Source organism: Temnothorax americanus, unplaced genomic scaffold, assembly GCF_048541705.1.
Source record: "Temnothorax americanus isolate GAGA-0224 unplaced genomic scaffold, ASM4854170v1 Scaffold85, whole genome shotgun sequence".
Taxonomy (NCBI): domain Eukaryota; kingdom Metazoa; phylum Arthropoda; class Insecta; order Hymenoptera; family Formicidae; genus Temnothorax; species Temnothorax americanus.
In genome coordinates this window covers 154,468-180,998 of record NW_027509808.1, presented here as the reverse complement: position 1 = coordinate 180,998, position 26,531 = coordinate 154,468, and the positions used below count along the sequence as shown (strand labels likewise).

Below are 26,531 nucleotides of genomic sequence, written 5' to 3'. Positions count from 1 at the left end.
GTGTTTTAGAATCGTTTGTAGTTGTTTGTAGTAACATTAATCTCGTTTGTAGTTTTATCCATTTGGAAATAACGAAAAATTAAAAAAATCACTCTTACTCAAAATTGAGATATTTGAAATTCATTCGCGCTATGTGTTTTAGAATCGTTTGTAGTTGTTTGTAGTAACAATAATTTCGTTTGTAGTTGAATAATATAAAAGTTACAACGTATTTGCAATATACAAATAACGTATTTATCTCAATTTTAAAGATATCTCGAACCCGCTTGCGCTATGTGTTTTAGAATCCTTTGTAGTTGTTTGTAGTAACAATAATTTTGTTTGTAGTGAAATAATTTAAAAGTTGCAATGTATTTGTAATAAACAAATTACGTATCTTTGTCAATTTTAAAGATATCTCGAATCCGCTTGCGCCATGTGTTTTAGAATCGTTTGTAGTTGTTTGTAGTAACAATAATTTCGTTTGTAGTTTTATCCATTTGGAAATAACAAAAAATTTAAAAAATTACTTTTACTCAAAATTAAGATATTTGAAATTCGCTCGCGCCATGTGTTTTAGAATCGTTTGTAGTTGTTTGTAGTAACAATAATTTTGTTTGTAGTTTTGTAAATTTGAAAATAACGAAAAATTAAAAAAATTACTCTTACTCAAAATTGAGATATTTGAAATTCGTTCGCGCTATGTGTTTTAGAATCGTTTGTAGTTGTTTGTAGTAACAATAATTTCGTTTGTAGTTGAATAATATAAAAGTTACAACGTATTTGCAATATACAAATTACGTATCTTTGTCAATTTTAAAGATATCTCGAATCCGCTTGCGCCATGTGTTTTAGAATCGTTTGTAGTTGTATGTAGTAACATTAATTTCGTTTGTAGTTTTATCCATTTTGCAAAATCAAAAATTTTTTAAAATCACTCTTACCCAAAATTGAGATATCTGAAATCCGCTCGCGCCATGTGTTTTAGAATCGTTTGTAGTTGTTTGTAGTAACAATAATTTCGTTTGTAGTGCAATAATTTAAAAGTTGCAATGTATTTGTAATAAATAAATTACGTATCTTTGTCAATTTTAAAGATATCTCGAATCCGCTTGCGCCATGTGTTTTAGAATCGTTTGTAGTTGTTTGTAGTAACATTAATTTCGTTTGTAGTTTTATCCATTTTGCAAAAACAAAAATTTTTTAAAATCACTCTGACCCAAAATTTAGATATTTGAAATTCGCTCGCGCCATGTGTTTTAGAATCGTTTGTAGTTGTTTGTAGTAACAATGATTTCGTTTGTAGTTTTATCCATTTGGAAATAACGAAAAATTAAAAAAATCACTCTTACTCAAAATTGAGATATTTGAAATTCGTTCGCGCCATGTGTTTTAGAATCGTTTGTAGTTGTTTGTAGTAACAATAATTTCGTTTGTAGTTTTATCCATTTGGAAATAACAAAAAATTAAAAAAATCACTTACTCAAAATTGAGATATTTGAAATTCGTTTGCGCCATGTGTTTTAGAATCGTTTGTAGTTATTTGTAGTAACAATAATTTCGTTTGTAGTTGAATAATATAAAAGTTACAACGTATTTGCAATATACAAATAACGTGTATTTATCTCAATTTTAAAGATATCTCGAATCCGCTCGCGCCATGTGTTTTAGAATCGTTTGTAGTTGTTTGTAGTAACAATAATTTCGTTTGTAGTTGAATAATATAAAAGTTACAACGTATTTGCAATATACAAATAACGTATTTATCTCAATTTTAAAGATATCTCGAATCCGTTTGCGCCATGTTTTTTAGAATCGTTTGTAGTTGTTTGTAGTAACATCAATTTCGTTTGTAGTGGAATAATTTCCAAGTTACGATGTATTTGTAATAAACAAATAACGTATCTCTGTCAATTTTAAAGATATCTCGAATCCGCTTGCGTCATGTTTTTTAGAATCGTTTGTAGTTGTTTGTAGTAACATTCATTTCGTTTGTAGTTTTATCCATTTTGCAAAAACAAAAATTTTTTAAAATTACTTTTAACCAAAATTTAGATATTTGAAATTTGCTCGCTCCATGTGTTTTAGAATCGTTTGTAGTTGTTTATAGTAACAATAATTTTGTTTGTAGTTTTATCCAATTCAAAATAACAAAAAATTTTAGAAATCACTCTTACCCAAAATTGAGATATCTGAAATCCGCTCGCGGCATGTGTTTTAGAATCGTTTGTAGTTGTTTGTAGTAACAATAATTTCGTTTGTAGTAAAATAATTTAAAAGTTGCAATGTATTTGTAATAAACAAATTACGTATTTTTGTTAATTTTAAAGATAACTCGAATCCGCTTGCGCCACGTGTTTTAGAATCGTTTGTAGTTGTCTGACAAAAACGATTCTAAAACACATGGCGCAAGCGGATTCGAGATATCTTTAAAATTGACAAAGATACGTAATTTGTTTATTACAAATACATTGCAACTTTTAAATTATTCCACTACAAACAAAATCATTGTTACTACAAACAACTACAAACGATTCTAAAACACATGGCGCGAGCGGATTTCAGATATCTCAATTTTGAGTAAAAGTGATTTTTTTAATTTTTCGTTATTTCCAAATGGATAAAACTACAAACAAAATTATTGTTACTACAAACAACTACAAACGATTCTAAAACACATGGCGCGAGCGAATTTTAAATATCTAAATTTTGGGTAAGTGATTTTAAAAAATTTTAGTTTTTGCAAAATGGATAAAACTACAAACAAAAATATTGTTACTACAAACAACTACAAAGGATTCTAAAACACATAGCGCAAGCAGATTCGAGATATCTTTAAAATTAACAAAGATACGTAATTTGTTTATTACAAATACATTGCAACTTTTAAATTATTCCACTACAACAAAATTATTGTTACTACAAACAACTACAAAGGATTCTAAAACACATAGCTCAAGCGGATTCAAGATATTTTTAAAATTGAAATAAATACGTTATTTGTATATTGCAAATACGTTGTAACTTTTATATTATTCAACTACAAGCAAAATTATTGTTACTACAAACAACTACAAACGATTCTAAAACACATGGCGCGAACGAATTTCAAATATCTCAATTTTGAGTAAGAGTGATTTTTTTAATTTTTCGTTATTTCCAAATGGATAAAACTACAAACGAAATCATTGTTACTACAAACAACTACAAACGATTCTAAAACACATGGCGCAAGCGGATTCGAGATATCTTTAAAATTAACAAAGATACGTAATTTGTTTATTACAAATACATTGCAACTTTTAAATTATTCCACTACAACAAAATTATTGTTACTACAAACAACTACACAGGATTCTAAAACACATAGCTCAAGCGGATTCGAGATATTTTTAAAATTGAAATAAATACGTTATTTGTATATTGCAAATACGTTGTAACTTTTATATTATTCAACTACAAGCAAAATTATTGTTACTACAAACAACTACAAACGATTCTAAAACACATGGCGCGAACGAATTTCAAATATCTCAATTTTGAGTAAGAGTGATTTTTTTAATTTTTCGTTATTTCCAAATGGATAAAACTACAAACGAAATCATTGTTACTACAAACAACTACAAACGATTCTAAAACACATGGCGCAAGCGGATTCGAGATATCTTTAAAATTAACAAAGATACGTAATTTGTTTATTACAAATACATTGCAACTTTTAAATTATTCCACTACAACAAAATTATTGTTACTACAAACAACTACACAGGATTCTAAAACACATAGCTCAAGCGGATTCGAGATATTTTTAAAATTGAAATAAATACGTTATTTGTATATTGCAAATACGTTGTAACTTTTATATTATTCAACTACAAGCAAAATTATTGTTACTACAAACAACTACAAACGATTCTAAAACACATGGCGCGAACGAATTTCAAATATCTCAATTTTGAGTAAGAGTGATTTTTTTAATTTTTCGTTATTTCCAAATGGATAAAACTACAAACGAAATCATTGTTACTACAAACAACTACAAACGATTCTAAAACACATGGCGCAAGCGGATTCGAGATATCTTTAAAATTGACAAAGATACGTAATTTGTTTATTACAAATACATTGCAACTTTTAAATTATTCCACTACAAACAAAATTATTGTTACTACAAACAACTACAAAAAATTCTAAAACACATAGCGCAAGCGGATTCGAGATATCTTTAAAATTGACAGAGATACGTTATTTGTATATTGCAAATACGTTGTAACTTTTATATTATTCAACTACAAACGAAATTATTGTTACTACAAACAACTACAAACGATTCTAAAACACATGGCGCGAGCGGATTTCAGATATCTCAATTTTGAGTAAGAGTGATTTTTTTAATTTTTCGTTATTTCCAAATGGATAAAACTACAAACTAAATTATTGTTACTACAAACAACTACAAACGATTCTAAAACACATGGCGCAAACAAATTTCAAATATCTCAATTTTGAGTAAGAGTAATTTTTTAAATTTTTTGTTATTTCCAAATGGATAAAACTACAAACGAAATCATTGTTACTACAAACAACTACAAACGATTCTAAAACACATGGCGCAAGCGGATTCGAGATATCTTTAAAATTGACAAAGATACGTAATTTGTTTATTACAAATACATTGCAACTTTTAAATTATTGCACTACAAACAAAATTATTGTTACTACAAACAACTACAAAAAATTCTAAAACACATAGCGCAAGCGGATTCGAGATATCTTTAAAATTGACAGAGATACGTTATTTGTATATTGCAAATACGTTGTAACTTTTATATTATTCAACTACAAACGAAATTATTGTTACTACAAACAACTACAAACGATTCTAAAACACATGGCGCGAGCGGATTTCAGATATCTCAATTTTGAGTAAGAGTGATTTTTTTAATTTTTCGTTATTTCCAAATGGATAAAACTACAAACAAAATTATTGTTACTACAAACAACTACAAACGATTCTAAAACACATGGCGCAAACAAATTTCAAATATCTCAATTTTGAGTAAGAGTAATTTTTTAAATTTTTTGTTATTTCCAAATGGATAAAACTACAAACAAAATTATTGTTACTACATACAACTACAAACAATTCTAAAACACATGGCGCAAGCGAATTTCAAATATCTCAATTTTAGGCAAGAGTGATTTTTAAAAATCTTTGTTTTTGCAAAATCGGTAAAACTACAAACGAAATTATTGTTACTACAAACAACTACAAAGAAAATGCTACAATTTTCTTTTTTAAAAAATTCATTTTGTTAAAGTCGGGTGCCAACTTCACGGAACTGAAAAACATCTCTTACCGAACATTCACGCGAGTCTCGAAGTCACCGCGAGACATATAGCGAAGTGGCGTGTGTATAACACGCTTGCACATGACTATACATATAGTCTCCCGTATACGGCGACGATGCGTGATAACGGGGCGTTTGACCCCGGTGTATCGCGAACTGAACTATAATCCGCCACCGCGATGACGTAGCCGCGCTATAATATTTTAGCGCGCTTCCTCGCGTTATTTAACGATCGCGGCGTGTGGTATAACGACACGCGTATGCAGTTGCACGTGGACGCGCGCCAGTCTTGTGGCCAATCGCAGATGTGTGATGACAGAAGAAAAGAATACGGACACCGGAGCCGAATAACGGATGGAGGACAAACCGAGCGTTCAACGATGATAATATGATGGCTACCGTTGTAGCTTCACAGAGAAACCGTTTCCGACTTTTCATTTTGCGAATATAAAAGCGCGAACGTTATATAGAGGGATGACATATATGTATTCTTATATTATGATTTCCTGAGATTTTATAATGAAATCGCGTCATATTTCTATTAAAAATAAACAATAATTTCTTCGTCAAAATATATCTATCATTTGAAACTTGTAACATCCAAAGTTTCTCCTTTTAATTCGCACATTTTCTTAACATAATTTTAATATCTAATATTAATTATTGATATATTTTAATAATTAATACCTATTTATTATGAATAATATTGTTTTTATTGATATTTGTTTTTCTCGAATTCACGAGCGTCTAAGAAAGAGCGTCTTTCGTTTTTCTAAACTACAACTTCATTAACTGATAATGAAGTTGTGGCTGTTTCCAAGTATTTTGTAAGATAAAAACTTTCGATGCAGTTTTCTTAAAGCAGCGGTTTTACCCGAGGCAACAATTAACTCTAAATATTCTATGGAATGAAGTAAAGCTTTAAATTAATTTTATTTTAAAAGAAGAATCTTTATTCTTATTGGGGTATAATAGTCGCTGCAAGAGAAAGAAAATTGCATATTGTCATATGAACGATCAAGTGCGCGTTCCAAACAAGTACGATTAGCCACTTGACACAGATTAACAGACACGAATGGTTGTGATTATGGCAGAATTAATCGGATAATTGCGCGATTCTTTTCGGTTTTTCACCCGAAAGATTGACTCACTTATTCCCACAATAAACGCTTTCACTCACATGGTTCTCGTAGCTCATTCGCCTTCTCCTTATCAGGCGTAGTCGTCAATAAATCGTCGAATCCCCTCGCGTGATAAGAGCGCAATGAACGAGCCACCGGCATGCGAGTGTATTCTTTTTTTTTTCCTCGCTTTCTCTGTCTTTATTGCTTCTCTCCGCGACCGATTCGTCCCCAACCGTCTACGTCGTACTATTTGTGTCGGTGATAACATAAATTTGCAAAAAATTGAAACTTTCGATAAATACATTTTGACACACTTATTCCGATTATTTCTTCACGTAACGTAACGTGATATAATTTTCTTAAATATAGGAAACAAATTTTATAAAAAAAAAATTTTTCTACATTAAATTTTTTAATGAGCATTCTTATTTCATTTCGGACGTAATTTAATAACATCTAATAAAACTAAAAATATATTATAGATCTGAAGACTAATTTTTACCAATTACGTAAGAATTTTTAAGTCACGAAAAATTACAAAATAAAAATACCTAAAAGTCTGTTCAAAAATCTTTACGTAAGACGGATTTTATGTCTGCATTCATGGCTTAAAATGAAATGAAAAATATACTCGACAAGTTATTAGGAACTTATTCGTACAAGAACTTCCTTTCGCAATCCTATGTAATTTAATCGGACTGTCAGTATAATGAAAGATCAAGTTTGCGAATGAAATTACATTATGTCAATAAATCCAGATAAATTACTGTCATAAATTCAGATTGAGAATTAAATTAAGAATAAAAATTCTAAATATGTTGACTCCAACATGTCGTATAGAGATCTGAAACCAGCTACATCGTGCATTTAATTTATACAAACGTACGTGCGTGGCTAAATAAGGGTGAACCCTGGCGCGCCGTTTCTTATCATTCGCCAGCAAAAGCAAGTAAAACAATGATAATGAATTGTGCACGCGCGCCGGTCGTCGGTGGAAGGTCGGCAGCAGCGCTGAAGAAGAGGCGGCATGCCGCTTTTAATGATGATTCGTGAAAAACAAAGGGAAAAATGCTGGCTGATAATAACCGTTCGGAGATAAGCGACGTTAATAAATATTAAAAAGTTCGTCAGAATATCGCGTGCTCGCATCATTACGAAGCGGGCGACAGTTTTATGAAGATGGTTTTACAACGATTATGTCAGTGGTCAATTGTCTGATCAACAGATACGCAAAACTCTAGCAATGTTGTATAATGCACAATAATTTATCGCAATGTATATATAAAAATTACGCATAATTAATTTAATAATTTAATAAAAAATTAAAAAATCTAAAACAATATATTAGTTTCCATTCCTGCATAGAATATAATGTCAGCAGGAAATCACACTAATCTTCACGCGAATAAATTTCGATTCGTGGCAGTGGCCAGCAATTGTACTCATCCGCGACTGCTTTAATACAGACCCATTTTCACGGCCATGTGAAAGGGGCAACACGTGGCACCGCATTGTGTTCCGACGAAATTATTTAGAGAATCGCTGACCAGGCATCGCCTACGAGCGATTCCCCAATGGTTTCTGGCATCGGCGGAAATCGCAATGGATCTCACACACCACCACCACCGCCACGTGCCGTGAACGTGATCTCGCTCCTTTCGCGATTGCATCACTGATTGCACAGGCTACCGTAGTCTCATCTACGCCGGAGGTGTTATAAATATCACGGAACAATTATCAGCGACACTAAATCAACGTAATATTTCTTTCCGCAACCGAGTTTGAAATTGTCCGCGTAAGAATGTCATCACAAACACGAGAGAGAAAAAAATCGATTTCGAGTGAGATTGAAATATATATATCACGTTGCTAACGCGAGGATTACAGGCTTCAAGACTAAAGCCTCCTCTAGATGAAATCCATAATATCAAGATACGATCCTATGAATAATATTATTTTTCCTATACACTATTTTATATCCTATAGGGAAATTTACAAAAATGACTGCATGATATACTGGATGCTATATATAACTAACTGCAATTCTTCACGCTTTGAAATCTATCGAAAAATTCTATAACGCGTTTTTAATGTCTTACAAAATGTTTGGTAGATCTATATCATATGAAATTAGGAGCAATATTTTTATTATAATTCTAAAGATGTTACTATATTTCTAATTATAGTACACCGCTGACGCAATAATCTTTTTAACCTAACCGACACACCACCGAGATAACAAACACTCTTGATATAGGAATAATGCGCGATGGACTAGAATATTAAACGCGGACGACGACGCGTGCTCCGGAAACGATAGGATGAAAGTAGAATAGCAGCGTTTCATTATACTCCGGGACAATGACCCACGGCAGCAACAGCAGATTATCAACCTTAATGAGCGATAAGTAATATAAGCGAAAAGATAACAGAGGTGCCGGCGAAAAAAATATCGAGCGACGAGAAGAGTTTCGGTCGGGAGAGGGGGAGAGGGGGAGACGAAGGCCGACCTTATGTGAGAGGAGACTTCGGGAGACGCAATTTAATGATAGACTAAAAAGTGGAAAAGCTTATTAATCTTACAACTGTTATAAATTAAATTGATACAATACAGTTATATGTATAATTAAGTTCGTTGCAACGGGCACTTTGCATGGCACCATCATTTGCGTGGGTTCGTTCTTGAAAAATCGGCATAATATTATGCGTTCATTATTTATGCATAACACCTATAAGTGCAAAAATAAACGCAAATATCTGTGTCTTCCTTGAAAAGCAAGGATTCTGGCAAATTTATATATTTGATTTCCATTAATAATTGCAAATGAAAATTCACCAATTATGAGAGTTTGTATTCGTTACAAGGCCAATTTTAGCACGCAAATGCGTAATGTGAGAATGTTAAATTAACACTGAAATACTACAACCATGTTTCGTCTATTTTTACGGGATTAGGAAAAAACCTTCGGGAATTACAGAACCGTGGTGAAAATTTGCGTTAAAAATGACAACTGTCTCGCATTAGCATGCCGAGCTTAAAGCGGGGAACACAGACTTTTGCATAACGCATGATGCATAAGCGTAAAAAAATTGATTGGTCTATTTCCTTATGCACATGTACATGGACCAATCAATTTTCTTATGCTTACGCATTATGCGTTATGCAAAAGTCTGTGCTCTCAGCTTAAGACACGCGCTAATAGATGTGAAGGTAAATCATTTTCCTCGCGCACTCGGCGCCAAATTGTTCGAGTATTTCGCGACCTCGAGTTAATCCGTTATCGCCGACTTTCTTTACATCGCTGCTGTTTAACGGTCTCGACGAGTGAGACGACTTGTCCTTGAATCGTCTCACGAAACCGGCTATTAAAAGTTTCCGCGTCTATTCTCCCCAACGGCGTTTCTTTCACTCGCGCTTCTCCCACTTCGGCTCGCCCGCGCGAGCATATACCGCGCGCGCGACGTGTGTGCTAGATTACGCGTAAATACTTCGGCGCCAAGAGACACGTGGTGTTTCTGGCACTTTGGCGCCGCTCGGGAGACTTCGAAAGGAGAAGGAAAGCCGTCCGCCTGTCTGTCGCTCAATGCTGATTCAGCAATTAGAATCGAACAACTTGTTTTGACTTGGATTGATTTTTACATGGAGCACACGTAACAATATTTTTTTTTCAACTGCAAACTCTTTCGTCAACTTCGTATTGTTATACTGTTAAATTTTTAGTGTCAAATTATACTCAATTTGAGTTATTTTTAACCGTTCCTATATAGGTCACCATTGCTCCTACTCAATACGTTAATTTAACTAAAACAATATTAATTTAACTAAACCAATGCCAATGGAGTTGAAATAATATTGTTTTGTGTTAAAATAATAAGTTTCGACACACATATAGATAGTTAAAAATAATAAAAGTATTAAATTAGAAAAAAGGTATTAAATTAATAAATTAGAAACAAGGAACATTTCAGGAACTAAGTTTTAGATGTGTTAACTAGTAATAAATCCTAATTTGCCATTACAGTTTTCTTTACGAGAAGAAACGGATAAGAAAAATGAAGATAGAAGGCGGAAGTTTAAGTATCTTCTCCATGCGGCAGATTTGTCGCGTCGTCGTCACGTTACATTATCGCCGGTGACGACTGTGATCGTGTTTATCTTACTTTACAAAACCGCTCACTTTATACGTGATTCACTGCGGACGCTGTGCGTATTACGAATCGCACTTACGGCCGCGGCGAGGCACAGTCTCGTAAAATTTATTGCATTATAAATAAACGCACGCGAAGCGGCAGCGCGGAGCGAAAGGGTGATTCTCGAAATTAAACTGAATGGCGGTATTCGTGTAATGCCGGAAGTGGAATATTTCTGAAATTTTTCGTCAAGTTCGACAATACCTTTTCTTTCCGTAAAAGAGATGTGGAAGGAACGATATCGTGAGATGCATAAAAATTTTTGCTTTGTATGTTTGTCACGCGAAGAGGATAAAAGTCACTGAAGATAAGGTATTGCGAAATCTTTTAAAAAGAAACAGATTTTTTTATTTAAATAAGTTTGAAGCATGTCTAAGTTAACATAACAGCTTTCAATGGAGGAAATACATTTCAAATACATTTCAAATAGTAGATATTAAATTCAGTGTACAGTAGACCAACATCCTTCAACTATTTATACATTTCCTAAGTTAATTTGTGTTGTATTCTTAATCAATCGCTAAATTAACATTACATTTCAGAAAAGCTACAAAAAATTTAACGAAGAAGTTAAAATGTCGAAAAAGAAACCTTATCAATTATATCAACTGTTTTCATTCACATCACTAGTTAAGGGATTACGCACGTAATCACCGCTAATACGCGACGTGACTGATAATCGCTGATATTGGAAGCCGCACACGCGAGGCAATCTGGATCTTAAAATAGCGATCTTTGGGCGATGGCGTCGAAAGTTGACGATGTTACTTTCTTCGAGAATTACCATTATAGCCGAAGTGACTACCGCGATTCGTTACATAGCCAGTAATAATTATATTATCAAATGTTAACCGCTATAGATACTCCGCGAAATACTTCGCTCACGCAGCCATGAATAAATCTAATAAACATTGGATTTATTGAAATCACGACGTACATGTGGATAATACCATTCTTAAAACGTGTGTTTTTTAAGTCTTCTCAAAAATTATAACTTTTGCACCAGGTTCATATAACTGTACTGAAAAATGAGTTCTGATTTCAAATATCGTCATAATATATATATATATATATATATATATATATATATATATATTATATATTATGACGATATTTGAATTATATATATATATATATATATATATATATATATAATAAAAGAATAATTTTAATTATATAAAATAATCATATCGAGCTAACTAACAAATTTATTTTACTACCTTTGAAGAGGTAGTTTTGAAACAAGATAATTTAATTTTTATATCAATCATTTACATTCTGTCATTATTATCAATTTTTTGTTATCTACCCGCAGCAAGAATGGATCAAGACAATTTATCAAATACGCGTGATTTTGGGAAAACCGGTTTAATAAAATAATACAAAAGCATCTATCTCATATCAGTCGTTAAAATTGAAATAAATCTGTGGCAAAACACAGAACTCTCGAAATAAAAACTCATCACAATTCTGCGATCAAGTTTTGGTTGAAATATTTTACTTTTCATGTGTCTACCAAAAATCAGTAAAATATATATTAAAAATTCGGTCTCAATTAGTGCGTATGCGATTGTATCGAGAGGTCCGAAAAGATGTCACGGGTAATCGATCGGTTCCCTGTAGACGCGTTCACCGTGCGAGAGGTACTTGCCCTTTGATTTGCAAGTCTCTCGCAATGTGCCCCTCCGGCACATAAATCCCCGCTGTTGTAAACGCGCACGACCGCAAAGGGTTAATTGCTATTTGTAAATCACACAGGACCACGCCACGTGTACACGATATATACTACATAACACACACACACACACTTAATATATACACCCACACTTCGCTCCGATCGCAGCTTCGATCTCGTAACCCGCATCGGTTACATTATTTATCTATCGAGCGGTTGCGCGAGGCGAATCGAGCGTATTTATTAATGAACAAACGGCGTTCGCGCCGTGGGTTACGGAGAAATGTTAATTGAACGCAATCCCGACGACTCTACATTTGTCGCCGTCGGCTTAATGACGTTTATCCAGGAGGATCAATCGGCGGCTTTATTTAAATCCAATGCTTTTGATTCGGGATTCGGCTTTCCGTTCATGCGCGCATAATCGTTAAACCTTATACAGCCCAAGCAAAAAGACACGCAAAGCGGAATCACGAATCCTGAATGGCTGTGCGCATACGCGATTATTAGAGTAATCATCGTGCTTATTATATCCCATAGCTGAAAATAGATTTCCGACTCACGCGCGCACAGAGAAATATAAATAACAGAGAAAAATTCTCGTAAGCTTTTATTGAGTTTCAAGAGGAAAGATGCGGCAATGAGTGAAAGAGTCCGGAATTTATAAAAATAAAATTATCATTCTCGTTCAAACGTAACGTCAATATCGCAGTAATGCGCCGATATCGCAAATGAGCATAATACACAGATTTTTCTCCGCTGCAATGACGCACATTGAACGTCACGGCAAATTATCGTTTCAGGTATGTGCATGCAGTGACGCGCGATACACGTCACTCTATAGCCGAGGGTATACTTTACCTCTAGCTCTTGCTCTTTATGTACTCGAGAGGTTAACGGCCGCTCTGGAAGCTTTATATTAAATTATCGCGTTAACCCATTTGCATTCGCAGCCATAACATCTTGTCTGATATCGAAAACTATCAGCTTTTCACAAAAATTGTTTTTTTTTAACTCCTCGACCTATATCAACGTTTTTACGAATACATTAAAACGTATGAAGATTTCAATTATGTACAAAATTTTGATACGGGTGATTTAATTCATCTCCAATCATTTGAAAATTTGGCACGTGATATTTAATGAGAGATGCAAACATACGCAAACAGCAGTTTATGTAAATTACTAAAATTCGCATCTGCGAACTCATCAATCAAAGTCACATTTTAATTAAGGTAAGGTATCTGAAAATATTTACTTTCGTTATATATATAGCGGAGTAAATTTAAAATATTCAAAGAACACTGAAGGTGAGAAATGAGACTCATAGATTACCGTAACACATTATCAAGTCCTTGAAGCGCCAATTAGCGAATCTAGGCGTAATCATATCTTATGGCTGCCGTTCGAGATAAAACGCTACTTTAAGCTCACGCTTCAGAGAGTATATCACGAGAAATTAATGAATCTCTTCTACACAATGTTGCTTCTCATCGACAGGGTCCCGTTTAAGGAAAATCTGTAGACGTAATATTCGAACAGTCAGGAAGTGAGATTTGAGAAAGACTCGCTGAGAACCGTGATGCATCATTATCGAGTTCCTGAAGTACCAATTAGAGATCCTATAATAAGAGACTGGCCACATAACGCCAGTTTTGTCAAAATCTTGCGAGAGAGAGAAGAGAGAAGGATATACATTTAGATCGCTTTCTCTTTCTCTTTTATACCTCTTTCTTTTTCTGTTTATAGCCAGTCAAAACTCGGTCTAATAGCCAGTCTCTTATTATAGAGTCTCCAGTACCAATTACCGAAACTAGGCGCAGTCGAATCTGTGGTTGTCATTACAGATAAACATATCTCTGGATTATTCACGTTTCAGCATGTCACGAGAAATTAATGGTTCTACTCAACGCTCCGTTTCGACTAGTTTCTATGTAAAGCCTTTGCCGAAATAAATGATTCAATGCGACATCGAACGCGACATTTGTGAGATTCGCGTCCGCTCTGCGAAACGTCAGCCCGGTCGAACGCATTTCATTACGCAAATGATTTTCCATTTATTATTAGCCGCGATTTGGCAACCACTGTTGTTTATCAAGCTCGACCATATACGTCATGCGCGTGTATGCGTGTAACATACGTACACTAGTTACGAGAGAATTAACGTACATATATATAGTGCCGTTCAGGGACGCTAATCGCCGACGTAACGTGAGTCGAGAATCCCTGATGTGATATTATTCGCGTCGCGAAATATCGTGTTACCGTAATATTAATTTCACGTAAAAGCTCTCGCGAGAACTATAACATAATATTTCAAAAACTTCTATAACCAAACAATTCAAAATTACATAAGCATTAAGAAAATTATGTTTGTACATAACATTTCTTTGAGTATTTATTTTGTGAAAAAAATAATTAAAATAACGTATAGTACGAATAAAAATTAAATAAAAAATGGAATTGAAAGTCATTAAGGTGATTCAAGCATTTTCTGTATTGATTATAAATTAAATCAATGCAAATCGATTTGTCTGAAAACTAAAAAGGGCATCTTATTTGTTAAAATAAATAAAAATCGTTTCTTGAGAGAGATAGTACAAAAACTGTTATGTGCACACGTGCATGTACGCGAGTCATATGTTAGTTCGCTCTAGCGAGCACGACCACAAATTGTAAATGATGGTGTTGTAAACGGACGCCGAAGACGAGCGTTCCTCGTGTATGCTCGTGGTGATGTGCGCGAAATTTGCACATAATACGCGAAAGGGAGTTTGGGAATTTCAAAGCAGACATTGCTGGCGGACGACAGATGCACGATGACGTTCGCATTTCGACAACTACGAGCCGAACTCTCCGTGTATTAATGATTATCCGCTACGCCAAACGGACGTCCGTCTGATGACACACATTTTATGTAAATTATTGTAAATCACGTCAGTTACAACTACCACTTACATAGATCTTTTAATAGAAAAAAAAAATTAGAACAATTTCGCAAAAAAATAACGATCTTATCTTGTTTTCAAGCAACGTCGCACTATTTTTCTTTTTATCTCCTTCCTTTATTTTAATTATAACAATCCTCGAAGTTCTTAAAAAACGATAGTCATTAAATTAATGAGTAGTCCAAATAACATAAAGAATGTATAAATTACTTAAAACTTGAGAAAAATTGTACTACAAATATAATAATTATAAATGTGTAAGTTCAACAAAGATAACCGCGATATTCATTTATTGATGACTGTATACATATAAATTATATCATTATCGAAGGCGGTATAATAGTAATATATTATATACGATGTTACGATACGATTATAAAAAATGATACATCTATAATAATTACGACTACTCGCACGTCATCGTGTGGTCGTTAAAGAATAATGAGCATCAATTTTATCGGGTATTATTTTGGTGAGGATGTTTTCTCCGCTGTCATAATCATCCCGGTTAATCGTGCAACTTCGAGCCCGTGCTCGGAATGGCGAATGTGTCGACTCGAGGAGTCGTTAACCCAATTGATCGATCCTGCGGAGCCCATCGTCCCGTACTTTCACCGAAAAACGCGAGAGCGCTTTTACTCTCTTGCGGCCTGAAATTCCTGGGCGAAAATTAAGCCCGCGACCTCGATACTCCTGTCGTCGCGCGCGCACGTCAAACTTGAATATGCATGCGAATTCCATCCTGTTTACAAGTATCTGGCAAGCTTCAACGACGGCGACCGATCGTCACGAGTGACACAGATATTTTCTCAACTGCTAAAAGGCACCTACGGCCAAGCGATCGAGCCGCACATACAGCGAACCGGTATATCTCCCTCTTTCTTACAAGCGAGCAATTCCACCCCGAGCTCGAAAACAAATCGTTGCGCAATGCCGAGTAAAGTTATGACTGCACGGGCATTAAATCGACGTTGAAACAGCGCAGTCAGCGAGGTGCGGTCTTCTAACTTCGGTAAGGAATCGATTAAGAACCGATTCCGAGCTCGGAAGTGCCAGTCCTACTCTTTAGTAGGACTCACGTAACGATTCAACGCTCGCGTTTGAAAACAAATCACATTGCGTAACAAAGACTGAAATTATTCTCATAATGACATCAGATCGGCATAATGGCTTCCGAGACGGCAGCCAGTTCGAACCGATTCCGAGTTCGAGAGTTCAGAACCGGTCTCTCCGTCAATGCTGCGCTTTGCAAGCTCACAATCGTGAAAACATATCGTTACGCAATCACAAAAGCGAAGTTATTCCCGCCCAATATTGTTTACTTCCTATTGCAAAATACCACTTGACTTTATAATATTTAAAAGTTAGTATCTGGATCACTCCACATAACTCCAACGTTAATGATAAAAGAATTTAAATTAACGATGTAAATAAGCATCATTAATGCATTAAGCACTGGTAGATAATGGTAGTTTGTCGGCGATTTAAATGTCGTACCAGTGTTACGAGACTATCTGCTCGCTAAAAGTGTTGACTTGTCATTCGCGCGCTGTTAGAAATAACCGTTTGCCCATCAAGAACATTAGAGGTACATTAGGAAACTACAGTTTATATAGGTACACATGCGAAGCGCACGAGGTACGGGTGGCCTGTTTTCCTCGAACTTCTATAACGACTTTGTATGCATAAAAGTGAATAACCGCGTCTAGCGATGCTCGCTTGAGTATCACGCTATTAGAATACGTGTGCCTGAAACTATTTACATAAAAGACGAGGGACAATAGAAAAATGCAGCACACCGTGCAATCCGAGTTCTTAGCAATTTGTTATCGGCAATTAAAAAAAAAAAAAAAAAAAAAAAAAAAAAAAACAATTGTTACGTTAAAAATCACAATTATTGAAATTATTATAATTATAGCAATATGTAGCTTCGCGAGTCAGGATTTTATATTTATTAAAATGAAATTCGAAGATTGATTTCTTCTTAGCAAGCAATTACGTGACTGTGACCTTTAGTGCTTTATGTGTATCTTTTTAAAGCTATTATCTTGTTAACCCCGATCTCGCTGACGTGTTATACCATCAGAGTTAGATACGCGTGAAAATGTCCGTGACGGGACAGTGAACGATCGACGACCTCATTGGCCGACGACACTTTGCACCTGCAAATGCAACAGTCACATGCACGCAGCACGACAGACACCAATAGAATGTTCACCCCGGACGCTAACTGAACGCTAATGACACTCAATTTAATCACACGCATATATACATATATGTACGAATATGTATGTATGTATGTAAATGCAAATGTATATTAATTATACCTTATATCCACCATAGTCTACGCGTAGTCTGTCGACGGAACGTCTAAATTATATCCGATACACATGTTTAAGTAAATAGGCGATAAATGGACAGATATTGCTTTTATAATCGCGAGTTTATTTATATTAGATGAAGGTTTTAAGTACTCAAATTGGATTATTGTTATACCCGACGATAATTAGAAACCTCGTTTACTATTAATTTCCTCTGCTTATAGTTTCATCGTATTTATTCTAATCTGCTTCGCGCGAATGTGAATTATATAATATATCTGTGTCACGGGAAGAAAATTCGCGTTTTACGGATTACACTTGCCATTCATTCTTTCATGTAACAAAGTTGTGTAGGTACGGATCATTATTTCTCCTTTCCACAGAGATCCAGCAACACGCGACTACGAAATGCAATCTAATAAAGCCGCTTTATCGCTGCGTAACGCACCATGCTTGCTGTACAGTACAAAAGTCAGTGTGCAACTATGCCGAAACACGGGCTACAATTTAAATGTTGCACGGCGTCATTTGCATGTCAAAGGAGGGTATACATAGTCGATTGTGCTACCCGGTGCGCGGACGCGCGGGTAGCAATATGATCGCACGAAGGTCGTAACCAGAACACGCGGAATTACGCACACGTGATTCTCGTATTCGACTCGAACGTGAACGTGAACGAAATCCCACCTTCCCCCTCCCCCACCCCGCTGATCCGTGTCCAAATATAAACCCACGTGCCAACATATGAAAATTGGGCCTCGTATGCCGGAACGAATGAATAAACGCGTGCAATTTTCGATAGCGAGAAGTTCGACGACCGCTGAAATTGGATAATGAGCAATGCCGCGGTAAAATTGAAGAGAATCGTTCGAGTGGAATTACGCAATAACACCGTAATGACGATTACGTGGAGGAGTTGCGACGGTTCCATTAAAACTGAGAAAAAGTACAAAGAGAAGGAAAATCTTAATTGACGTGATTAACTTAGATTTTTGACGTAGTATCTTGTTTTTTCCCGATTCCTAGAAATTCACGTAGTTAATACCTATTAAGAGTAATGACCATTACACACGATATTAAACTATTTCTGTAATACGATTTTAATTACATATTGTTATATGCATCAAAAAGGATAAAAAAAGAACTATGTGTTAAATTATAGAAGTATCAACATGTATGTAAAAAGAAATATATACTTAAAATATAGAAAAATCGATTCTTTATCATTATGCTACCCGCATTATGCTACGGCATATATATGTAACGATGACTTAATAAATCGATAGGATAGCATGTATAATTAGGACAGCTATTACGCGACGCTTCTCTTAAACGCCGTTCAATTCCTCGGAACAGGTTATTCCTATCGCCAATACGAGATGACCGACATTCCTCGGATATTCGCAACTGCAAACGTGACCGTGCGGTACATTCTTTGCGAATCACGTTTTACGTAAAAATTCAATATAAATGAAAGTTCGGAAAGATCCGAAGAATCTTCCCGAAGAAAAATTCGAGAAGAGAAGAGTAATGATAGGTTGCGCGGTTTGATATTTTGCCAATCCCGACGCAGATTGATTATTTTTGCATTGATACATTTACGCCCACTTTCTACTTTCCCTTTTTAAATGTATAATAATCTATAACGTGTGTAAATACTATTCTTCAAAAATATTTTAAAATGTGGTCCAATGTAAATTTTTTTCAGTTTCTATGCACTAATATAACTACGATATCCATAATGTATTGAAAACAAGAATGTCAATAACCTTTTAAAATCTTTCGATAAAAAAAAAAGTAATCGCTCCAAATCCAACATTAACTGATCGATAACAAGTTATTATGTATAGTATAAGCTTCCTATAAGTCAAAATACTCCAGCGTAACATAAAAATGACGAAGAACTAAGTCTATCTAATATCGTATTATATGATTAACTCGAGGCGTTATTAACGACGTTGGACAAAAATAGATAGATGATAAGGTAGAATGGTAGATAACAGATAAGTCGGAGTCGTTCGAATTTTTTGCATTCTTATTGCCTGCATTACGTCGACTCGCCACTTTATGAGAATAGTCACGTAGGCATGTAATTTTCCGTGCGAACGTTGTAATTTTTATGCATCTATAAAACGTTCCTCTTTGTCTATATTTAAATCACGTAGCCTATACTTAATGTGGTACGGTTGTCGCCTACCAAATAATTAATCCGTATATAGAGATTTTTCTAAAATCGATTACGTGTTTTGATAGCAAATTATTGTACGTACGGACTTGCGATTTATATTAAAACCGTAATTTCTTCGTCTTTTAACGGAATATGATGATTTTTCATTTTACGGGTAGGTACTACATATATTTTTCATGCAAATGGACATGTTATTATGATATCATCTTTATCTGGACTCACCTTTTCGTCGAGATTGTTCAGATCCGGCAGCTGAAAAAAAACAAAAATTTCATTAGTAAAATAGAAAAATTGTAATATACAAACCTATCATTTTGTATTTGAATCAATGTATTTAAAATTTGAATCAGCGGAATCAAACGTCGTTAAATTACTTCGCGTCTACACAGTAAAAAATCGTGCGTCCAAATGTTAAAATGTTCTTGTGTTACAAAGATTTGACTATTATTTCAATGTAAAATTAACATACAACAGCTATGTTATTATTTTCGTAACATTTTCATGTGTTATATTTATGTCAACGTGATAACTAACACTTTATGTATGTCATTTAAAAATTGAATATTATTTTGAGTTCTTTTAACATAATCATTTCAAAAAATCAACACGTCTTAAAGTTATTTTAACATAAACAAAAGTTAAAGTAAATCTTCTCTCAAATAATCGTAAACTTTGACATATAATAACCAAATTTAGTAAAATATGTGTTAATATAACTCAAAATAAAATGTATAATATACATTTCGTAAGAGTTATTAAATCAGACGAAGCAAAATGTTATATCGACATTTTGTACAAGTTATTTTTACATTATACTTAAAGTTAAAAAAACACATATAAAAATGTAAAATATAATGTCAATAAATTAACATTTCTAATTTGTCAATAAGTAACACACGATAAATGAGTTATTTTAACATAAAATTTAGAGTGGACTTTCTGGGACATTTAAAAAATGTTACGATTAACATTTTATTTTTTACTGTGTAACAATCGCGATACGAGAAAAAGGAGCTATCTCACCGGTCCACTTTGTTGAAAATCATGAATATTATTAAAATTAATAAGATTAAGCTATTAAATTTTAATCAATATAAAAACAAAAATTGTAAAAATTAAAAATTATAAGGCTCTCGTGATTAAAGGGAAAGAGGCAGTAAGAGCCGGCGCGGTAAATAGGGCGCAAGTTATATATATTTCTTATCGTCAATACATAAAAAATTAGCAAAAATTGTAATTTTTAATTTAATTTTAATTAATGTAAAACCAGATCAGATGCTTAATCTCACAGCCAGATGCAACATTGTCGATCGATGCAGCATGTACTCGGCATAAATTAACAATTCATACGAAGCTAATATAAATAACAAAACAGAACAAAAGAGAAATTTCGCACGAGCGTGTGCGGTCGAGAAAAGAGGTGGCTTGTACGCCACCTATCCAAGTCATTTCGAAATGATATCCCCGGCTTTACCGACGACACAGCCAGTTACATCGATCCGCGCGCGTGTATGTAGTACAAGACAAATGCGTTGCCCGTCGGCGAGCCGAGGCGCCCGGCAACGACGGCAGATGCCGCCTAGCGTCGTAAAATTGCGAGATCCCTCGCAAATTGAAGGAAATTGATGCCAATTTGTATCAATCAGCCGTCGCGGCTGGTTACATTCTCGCGAGGTCTGCGCACATAACGTGTTGGGATTAATTTAATACTCGATGCTTCGGACTGCTTGATTAACTTTCATGGTCGTCGTACGTGCTCCGAAAGAGAAACGTATGCATATGCCGGAGCTCTATATAACATTTTCCACGGAAATCGATTTATCCGATACATAATACAAATGCGAATACATTTCGCGAGACAAGAAAAATTAATATCGCCGATTTTACTCTGCATCATTGAACGAGAGAGTTTCCGAGAGAGCTTTTAAAAAGAATTAAACGCCAAAACAAAAATATTTAAAATACATTAATAAAATAATCAAACTATATACTAATCCAGTGTAATTAAATCAATATAAAATACCTAACACGATAAAAAAAAAGAATTTTATAATATAAAAATTCTTTCGGTTCTTCTCTCTGTATCGGATACCCCTAATTCTTACTGTACGGTATAAAATGACCGCGTGGCTCGGGATTCATATTGAAGTGCGGATGCCCCGGATGAATTGATCCGGCCGGTGGATCGGATTATATTGGAAGAGCTCGGCTATCGATTAAAGTTTTCAGTGGTCCTTTTATGTCGTCTCTCCTCTCGTTCATCCGGACAATATCGAAACCGCTGACCGTTCTCGGTCAGCGGAATCCGTCGCCGCTCCAGTAAATGCGTAATCGCGCATAAATCAGAGCGCGGGGAAGGAACGAGCGCCGCACGATGCATATTTATGCGCCCGCAGCACCGAGAAATTAAATTCACACATTTCATCGGCCCTATAAAGCATGCGCATATTTCGTACGACGGAACGCTGAGAATGCAAAAGTCGCGGGAGGCGGGAGCGAAAAGGGACACAGGTCGGGAAGAGATTTGTGCTAGCCGTGATCTCTTCCATTGTCCGCGCATACTAATTGGATTGCCTTCATTTATAAGACATCCGCGAGCGTGGGCGTTGCGCAACAGATTCATTAACGATTCAACGCAGCGGCGATGCGAAATTTTTGTACCGTGTATCTTCCCGCGCCGCGGCAGCCGTATTCCGGATTGTAGAGGCGAGACGCGCGAATGTCTTAGCTTATATTTATTCATAAGATCCAGATTATATACGAGATGCCGAATAATTTGGTCAGAGCGAACCGAGTAATATTTCAAATATAGTATGTCAAGTATGAAGCTCCTATTACATTAACTTCTTATCAATCCCATTCCATTAATATTTAACGATTGTTCGCACAAAATGAAATATGGCTGAGTTTCTTAATCTCGCCAAATTATCATATTAAGAGAAAATTTATTTTTAATCGATCTCATATATTTTTCTTACAACATTTTAATAATTTAATTTGCACGTGCATAATTGACATAATATATTACTAAGATTTTTACACGCTTGCGGTTGACCGAACACTCGTCTACTTTGATTTATTTGACATTCCGTATACCATCTTCACATACCATCGTGTGCGCAAGATTGAAGATAGGGAAATAGTTTAATGAGCTGTAAGTAGGTAATTGCGTGTGTCTCGCACATTGTGTTCGCGGGTAATAAATAGGTTGATCACTACGAAGATCTATTAATGTGTACGGCTTTATTCTGGAAAATAAGTGGAAAGTAAGATGTGCGTCTTAAAATAAAACATAAATCGGGTCGACTGATAAAGAAACCTGAATAAAAAAATTCAGGTCGATTATTTTCAACTGCCTAATTTCTATAAATAAAACTCACTGTATCAATCACAGTAAAATAAAAAAAAATTAGAAACTTAATAAATAATTTTATATAAATAGATAATAATTATACGTATAATAAAGAATTTTTCGATAAAATTATCCTCTCCAATGTGATATGCAGTATAGCGAATTAATAAATTAAATACTTTAGATTTTAGAACAATTCTAAAAGATTATTAAAAAATATACTGCAGTATGTATATTGCCAAATATTATATAGATGATAATAATTAAAGATGTATTCGTACAGTTCTTCCGCAACAGCTCTTCGAGAATAATTTATACGGGTTTGCAACGAATAACAGGAAACTGACGCGGAAATAATGGCTGTATCTTGTTTGTGTTTTATTAGAAACATAAACAAATAACACGTTGTTGATTATGCATTCTCGCGGTCTATGGCATATCTTATGCATAATCGCGCCTGTGTATATATACGGTTTACTCCCAAATCTCGTATGCGCATACAATTTGTTGCAACAGCATTGTCGCCGCTTGACGACAGTACTTTACTACGCATGCGATTTACACGACGAATAAACTTTGATTTACCTTTGAAATTTTTGCCTGTACGTCCATAACGAGAAGAAAAGGGAGCGACGCGTTTATATAGCACCGTAATATGTTGAATAATCGATTAGATTCGCATTTTCACGATTACTATAAAACTATAGCATCGTTATATGTTTCATCTCGCAACTACCATTTCGCAATTTAACATTTTTTCTCGATATCCTTATGTATTCCAAGAACATTTTTATCGGCAAATTTGGGAAATTTAACACCTCTAATCGCGTTATAGCAAAGTATCTGCATCTTTATACTTCCACCGTTGTAAATGACAGCGAACAATTTCGAACGATGCGATAATAAAATATTCCATTTGCAGAATATTTTATGAAATAATATTGCAAACAGTAATACTTTTTAGACGTTATTCGAATAAATGCACCTTTAACAAGTCGGATAATAAATCATATTGTATGTACAACTTTTGCCGATAATTTCGCGCTAATAACGATTGACGAATACCAAAGCAATAATTAACGAAGTAGACCGAGAGAGACAATGTCGAAGATACTAAATAAATTATTCTACAGATATGTATTAATACTGAGTCCTCTAATTATTTAAATTATTTTACTTCTATACCGTCAAATTAAATTATTTATTACCGTCAAATTAAAATAATTATATTACAATTATTTCTAGACGTGCAATTCGCTGGCTTATAACCACGTTACCTTCGTTGCGAGTACCTCTCTGCGAATTTCTCTTTTATTCCGGCATTTTCGAACAGCATTGTCGATTAAATATACAAAATCTCGGCGAGCGGTTGTAGTCTTCCGTGAAATTGCACGAAGTGCAGTACCGTTGCAGGTTAAAGAGACGAGTTGGGAAGAGGGAGAGAGTCTCTTTAGTATTACCAGCCTCGTTCTTCGAAGGAGCAGAACCTCTTTCGTTTCAGCATTCACCGATACTCTCACGCGAGCGAGCGAAAGAGAGAAGGAGCAGTTTCCCGCACACGTAAGCCGGTAGAAACTGGCTCTTCCTTTGAGGTTCTCTCGGTATCGCTAAACAAAAAAATTTACCGCGAGCCTCTCTCGTCTCGTCGAAATTTATTTCAACTCGCCTCCCGCGAAGCTCTCATCCATCTTTCCGGTCCGTAAAGTAGAACTCGAGGTACGTTCCGAGGGTCGCACCGACCGACGGACGTAAATTCGCGCGAGCACGCAAGACCACGCGTAACGAATTTACGGCCACCGACAAATGGAAGACGTTCATATAACGGTACGATGGTCCTCAAAACAATACTGGCAATAGCGTACGTAAGAAATACGCATAAAAAAACATAGACGGTTTTTGGAAGAGAAGAGCGGCTGAAAATTTTAAATCCCTGTTAATAATATACTATAGTAAAAGAGAAAGAGGTACGTATATCGAGTGCACGCCGAACACTAATAAATTCACGCATGTTATATTCAAAATTGAATAAAGTTAACTAACAATTTGAATAAATTCGTGTAAACTTATCATTATGTAACATATAAAATTAAAATTTATTATAATTTGAAATATTATAATAGAAATGGTGCTGTAAAATTATGGAAATATAGCATTTATTCGAAACAGAATATTATTTTGAATTTTATAAATTTAAATAATAATTTGATATCTTCTCAAACAACAGCCAAACAATGGTGCGAAATTTGTTTAAAATAGAAAGTGTGATTTTATCGATAATACTACTTTAAAATAAAACCGTACACAAGAGTCCGCATAAGTCGCGTCGACGTCATCTCTAAAAGAATCTATTTTTCGCGCTTGAGGCAGTTATATCATAAGTATCTGATATTGGTGCAAGGTACGGGTGCCATTACTATATAATATAACGGTGCCAGCTCATGATGAATATTCTCGATGCACGGGCGATCAGATGTTCGATGAGTGATTAGGTTGCAGACGCGATTACTGCCAGCATTCTTTAACGACAGCTCATCAGATGTTTCTTTGGAGGATGGTATCCCCCGAGAGTTCAAAGTCTCGACGAAGTAACTGCTGCTATTGACAAGTTACTTGGCAATTTTCGAGACTTCGTTTCCTTAATATAAATTTGATGAAGCATATTTTGGTGGAATATCTTACATTACACATAAACTGCAGACTATTGTATATCTAACTTATGCTTTAATCGATTATTTATCAGGAAAGGATCCGAAGTGGTCCTTTAATTTTGATGAGCTTTTAATAGTTGTTCTCTAGACGAAAATAAGGGCTAAGACACAAAATAACTAAAAAAAAAATTCGTGTCCCTTATTATTTTCGTCTAAACAACATTAAAAGTTCATCAAAAAAGAGACTTCGAACTCTTCCCTTCTAAACAATCGATTAAAGCTTGAACTAGATATACAACAGTCTGTAGTTTATGTGTTATGTAAGATATCTCACCAAAATATACTTCATCAAATTTATATTACTTCAGACCTTTTTCTTCTTAGATATATCGTGGAAGAAAATGGCTATTCGATAGATAATTTATCACCAGAGCAAATCTTTTGCATATGTAATACACACGTATAAATCTAATAAATTCGTATAAATTTTTAATCCCTATTCTGGCTCTTCTATATTCTTTATTCTTTTATCTTCCGCTGCATTATATTATATTATATTGTATCTTCCAGCTAATCGGATATATATGTATATATCAGTCTTTGTACATGTCATATAAAAAAACATTAATTATAAAAACTAATATTAAAATTTTTCTTTATCCAATTACTATTATTATTTCAAAGTTCTCACTCAACCGTGTTTTATCTCGCAAAAGTGGCATTTGTGCATTAGAGAATTAATAATAAAAAAAAA

The 26,531-nt window shown here is 34.6% G+C and overlaps 1 protein-coding gene and 1 long non-coding RNA gene across 3 annotated transcripts in view; one reads left to right on the top strand and one right to left on the bottom strand.

Annotated features, from left to right (window-relative positions):
• Sesn (Sestrin) overlaps window positions 1–26,531 on the bottom strand; it is a 184,482-nt gene that overhangs the window by 100,577 nt on the left and 57,374 nt on the right. For both annotated transcript variants that reach the window (XM_077424515.1, XM_077424514.1), the window contains one exon: window positions 20,000–20,029. In XM_077424515.1, coding sequence (XP_077280641.1) covers window positions 20,000–20,029 — 30 coding nt within the window. The remainder of the gene's footprint in view (window positions 1–19,999; window positions 20,030–26,531) is intronic.
• Window positions 1–26,531, top strand: part of LOC143907638 (uncharacterized) — a 107,700-nt gene that overhangs the window by 61,902 nt on the left and 19,267 nt on the right. The gene's annotated exons all lie outside the window — the stretch shown is intronic.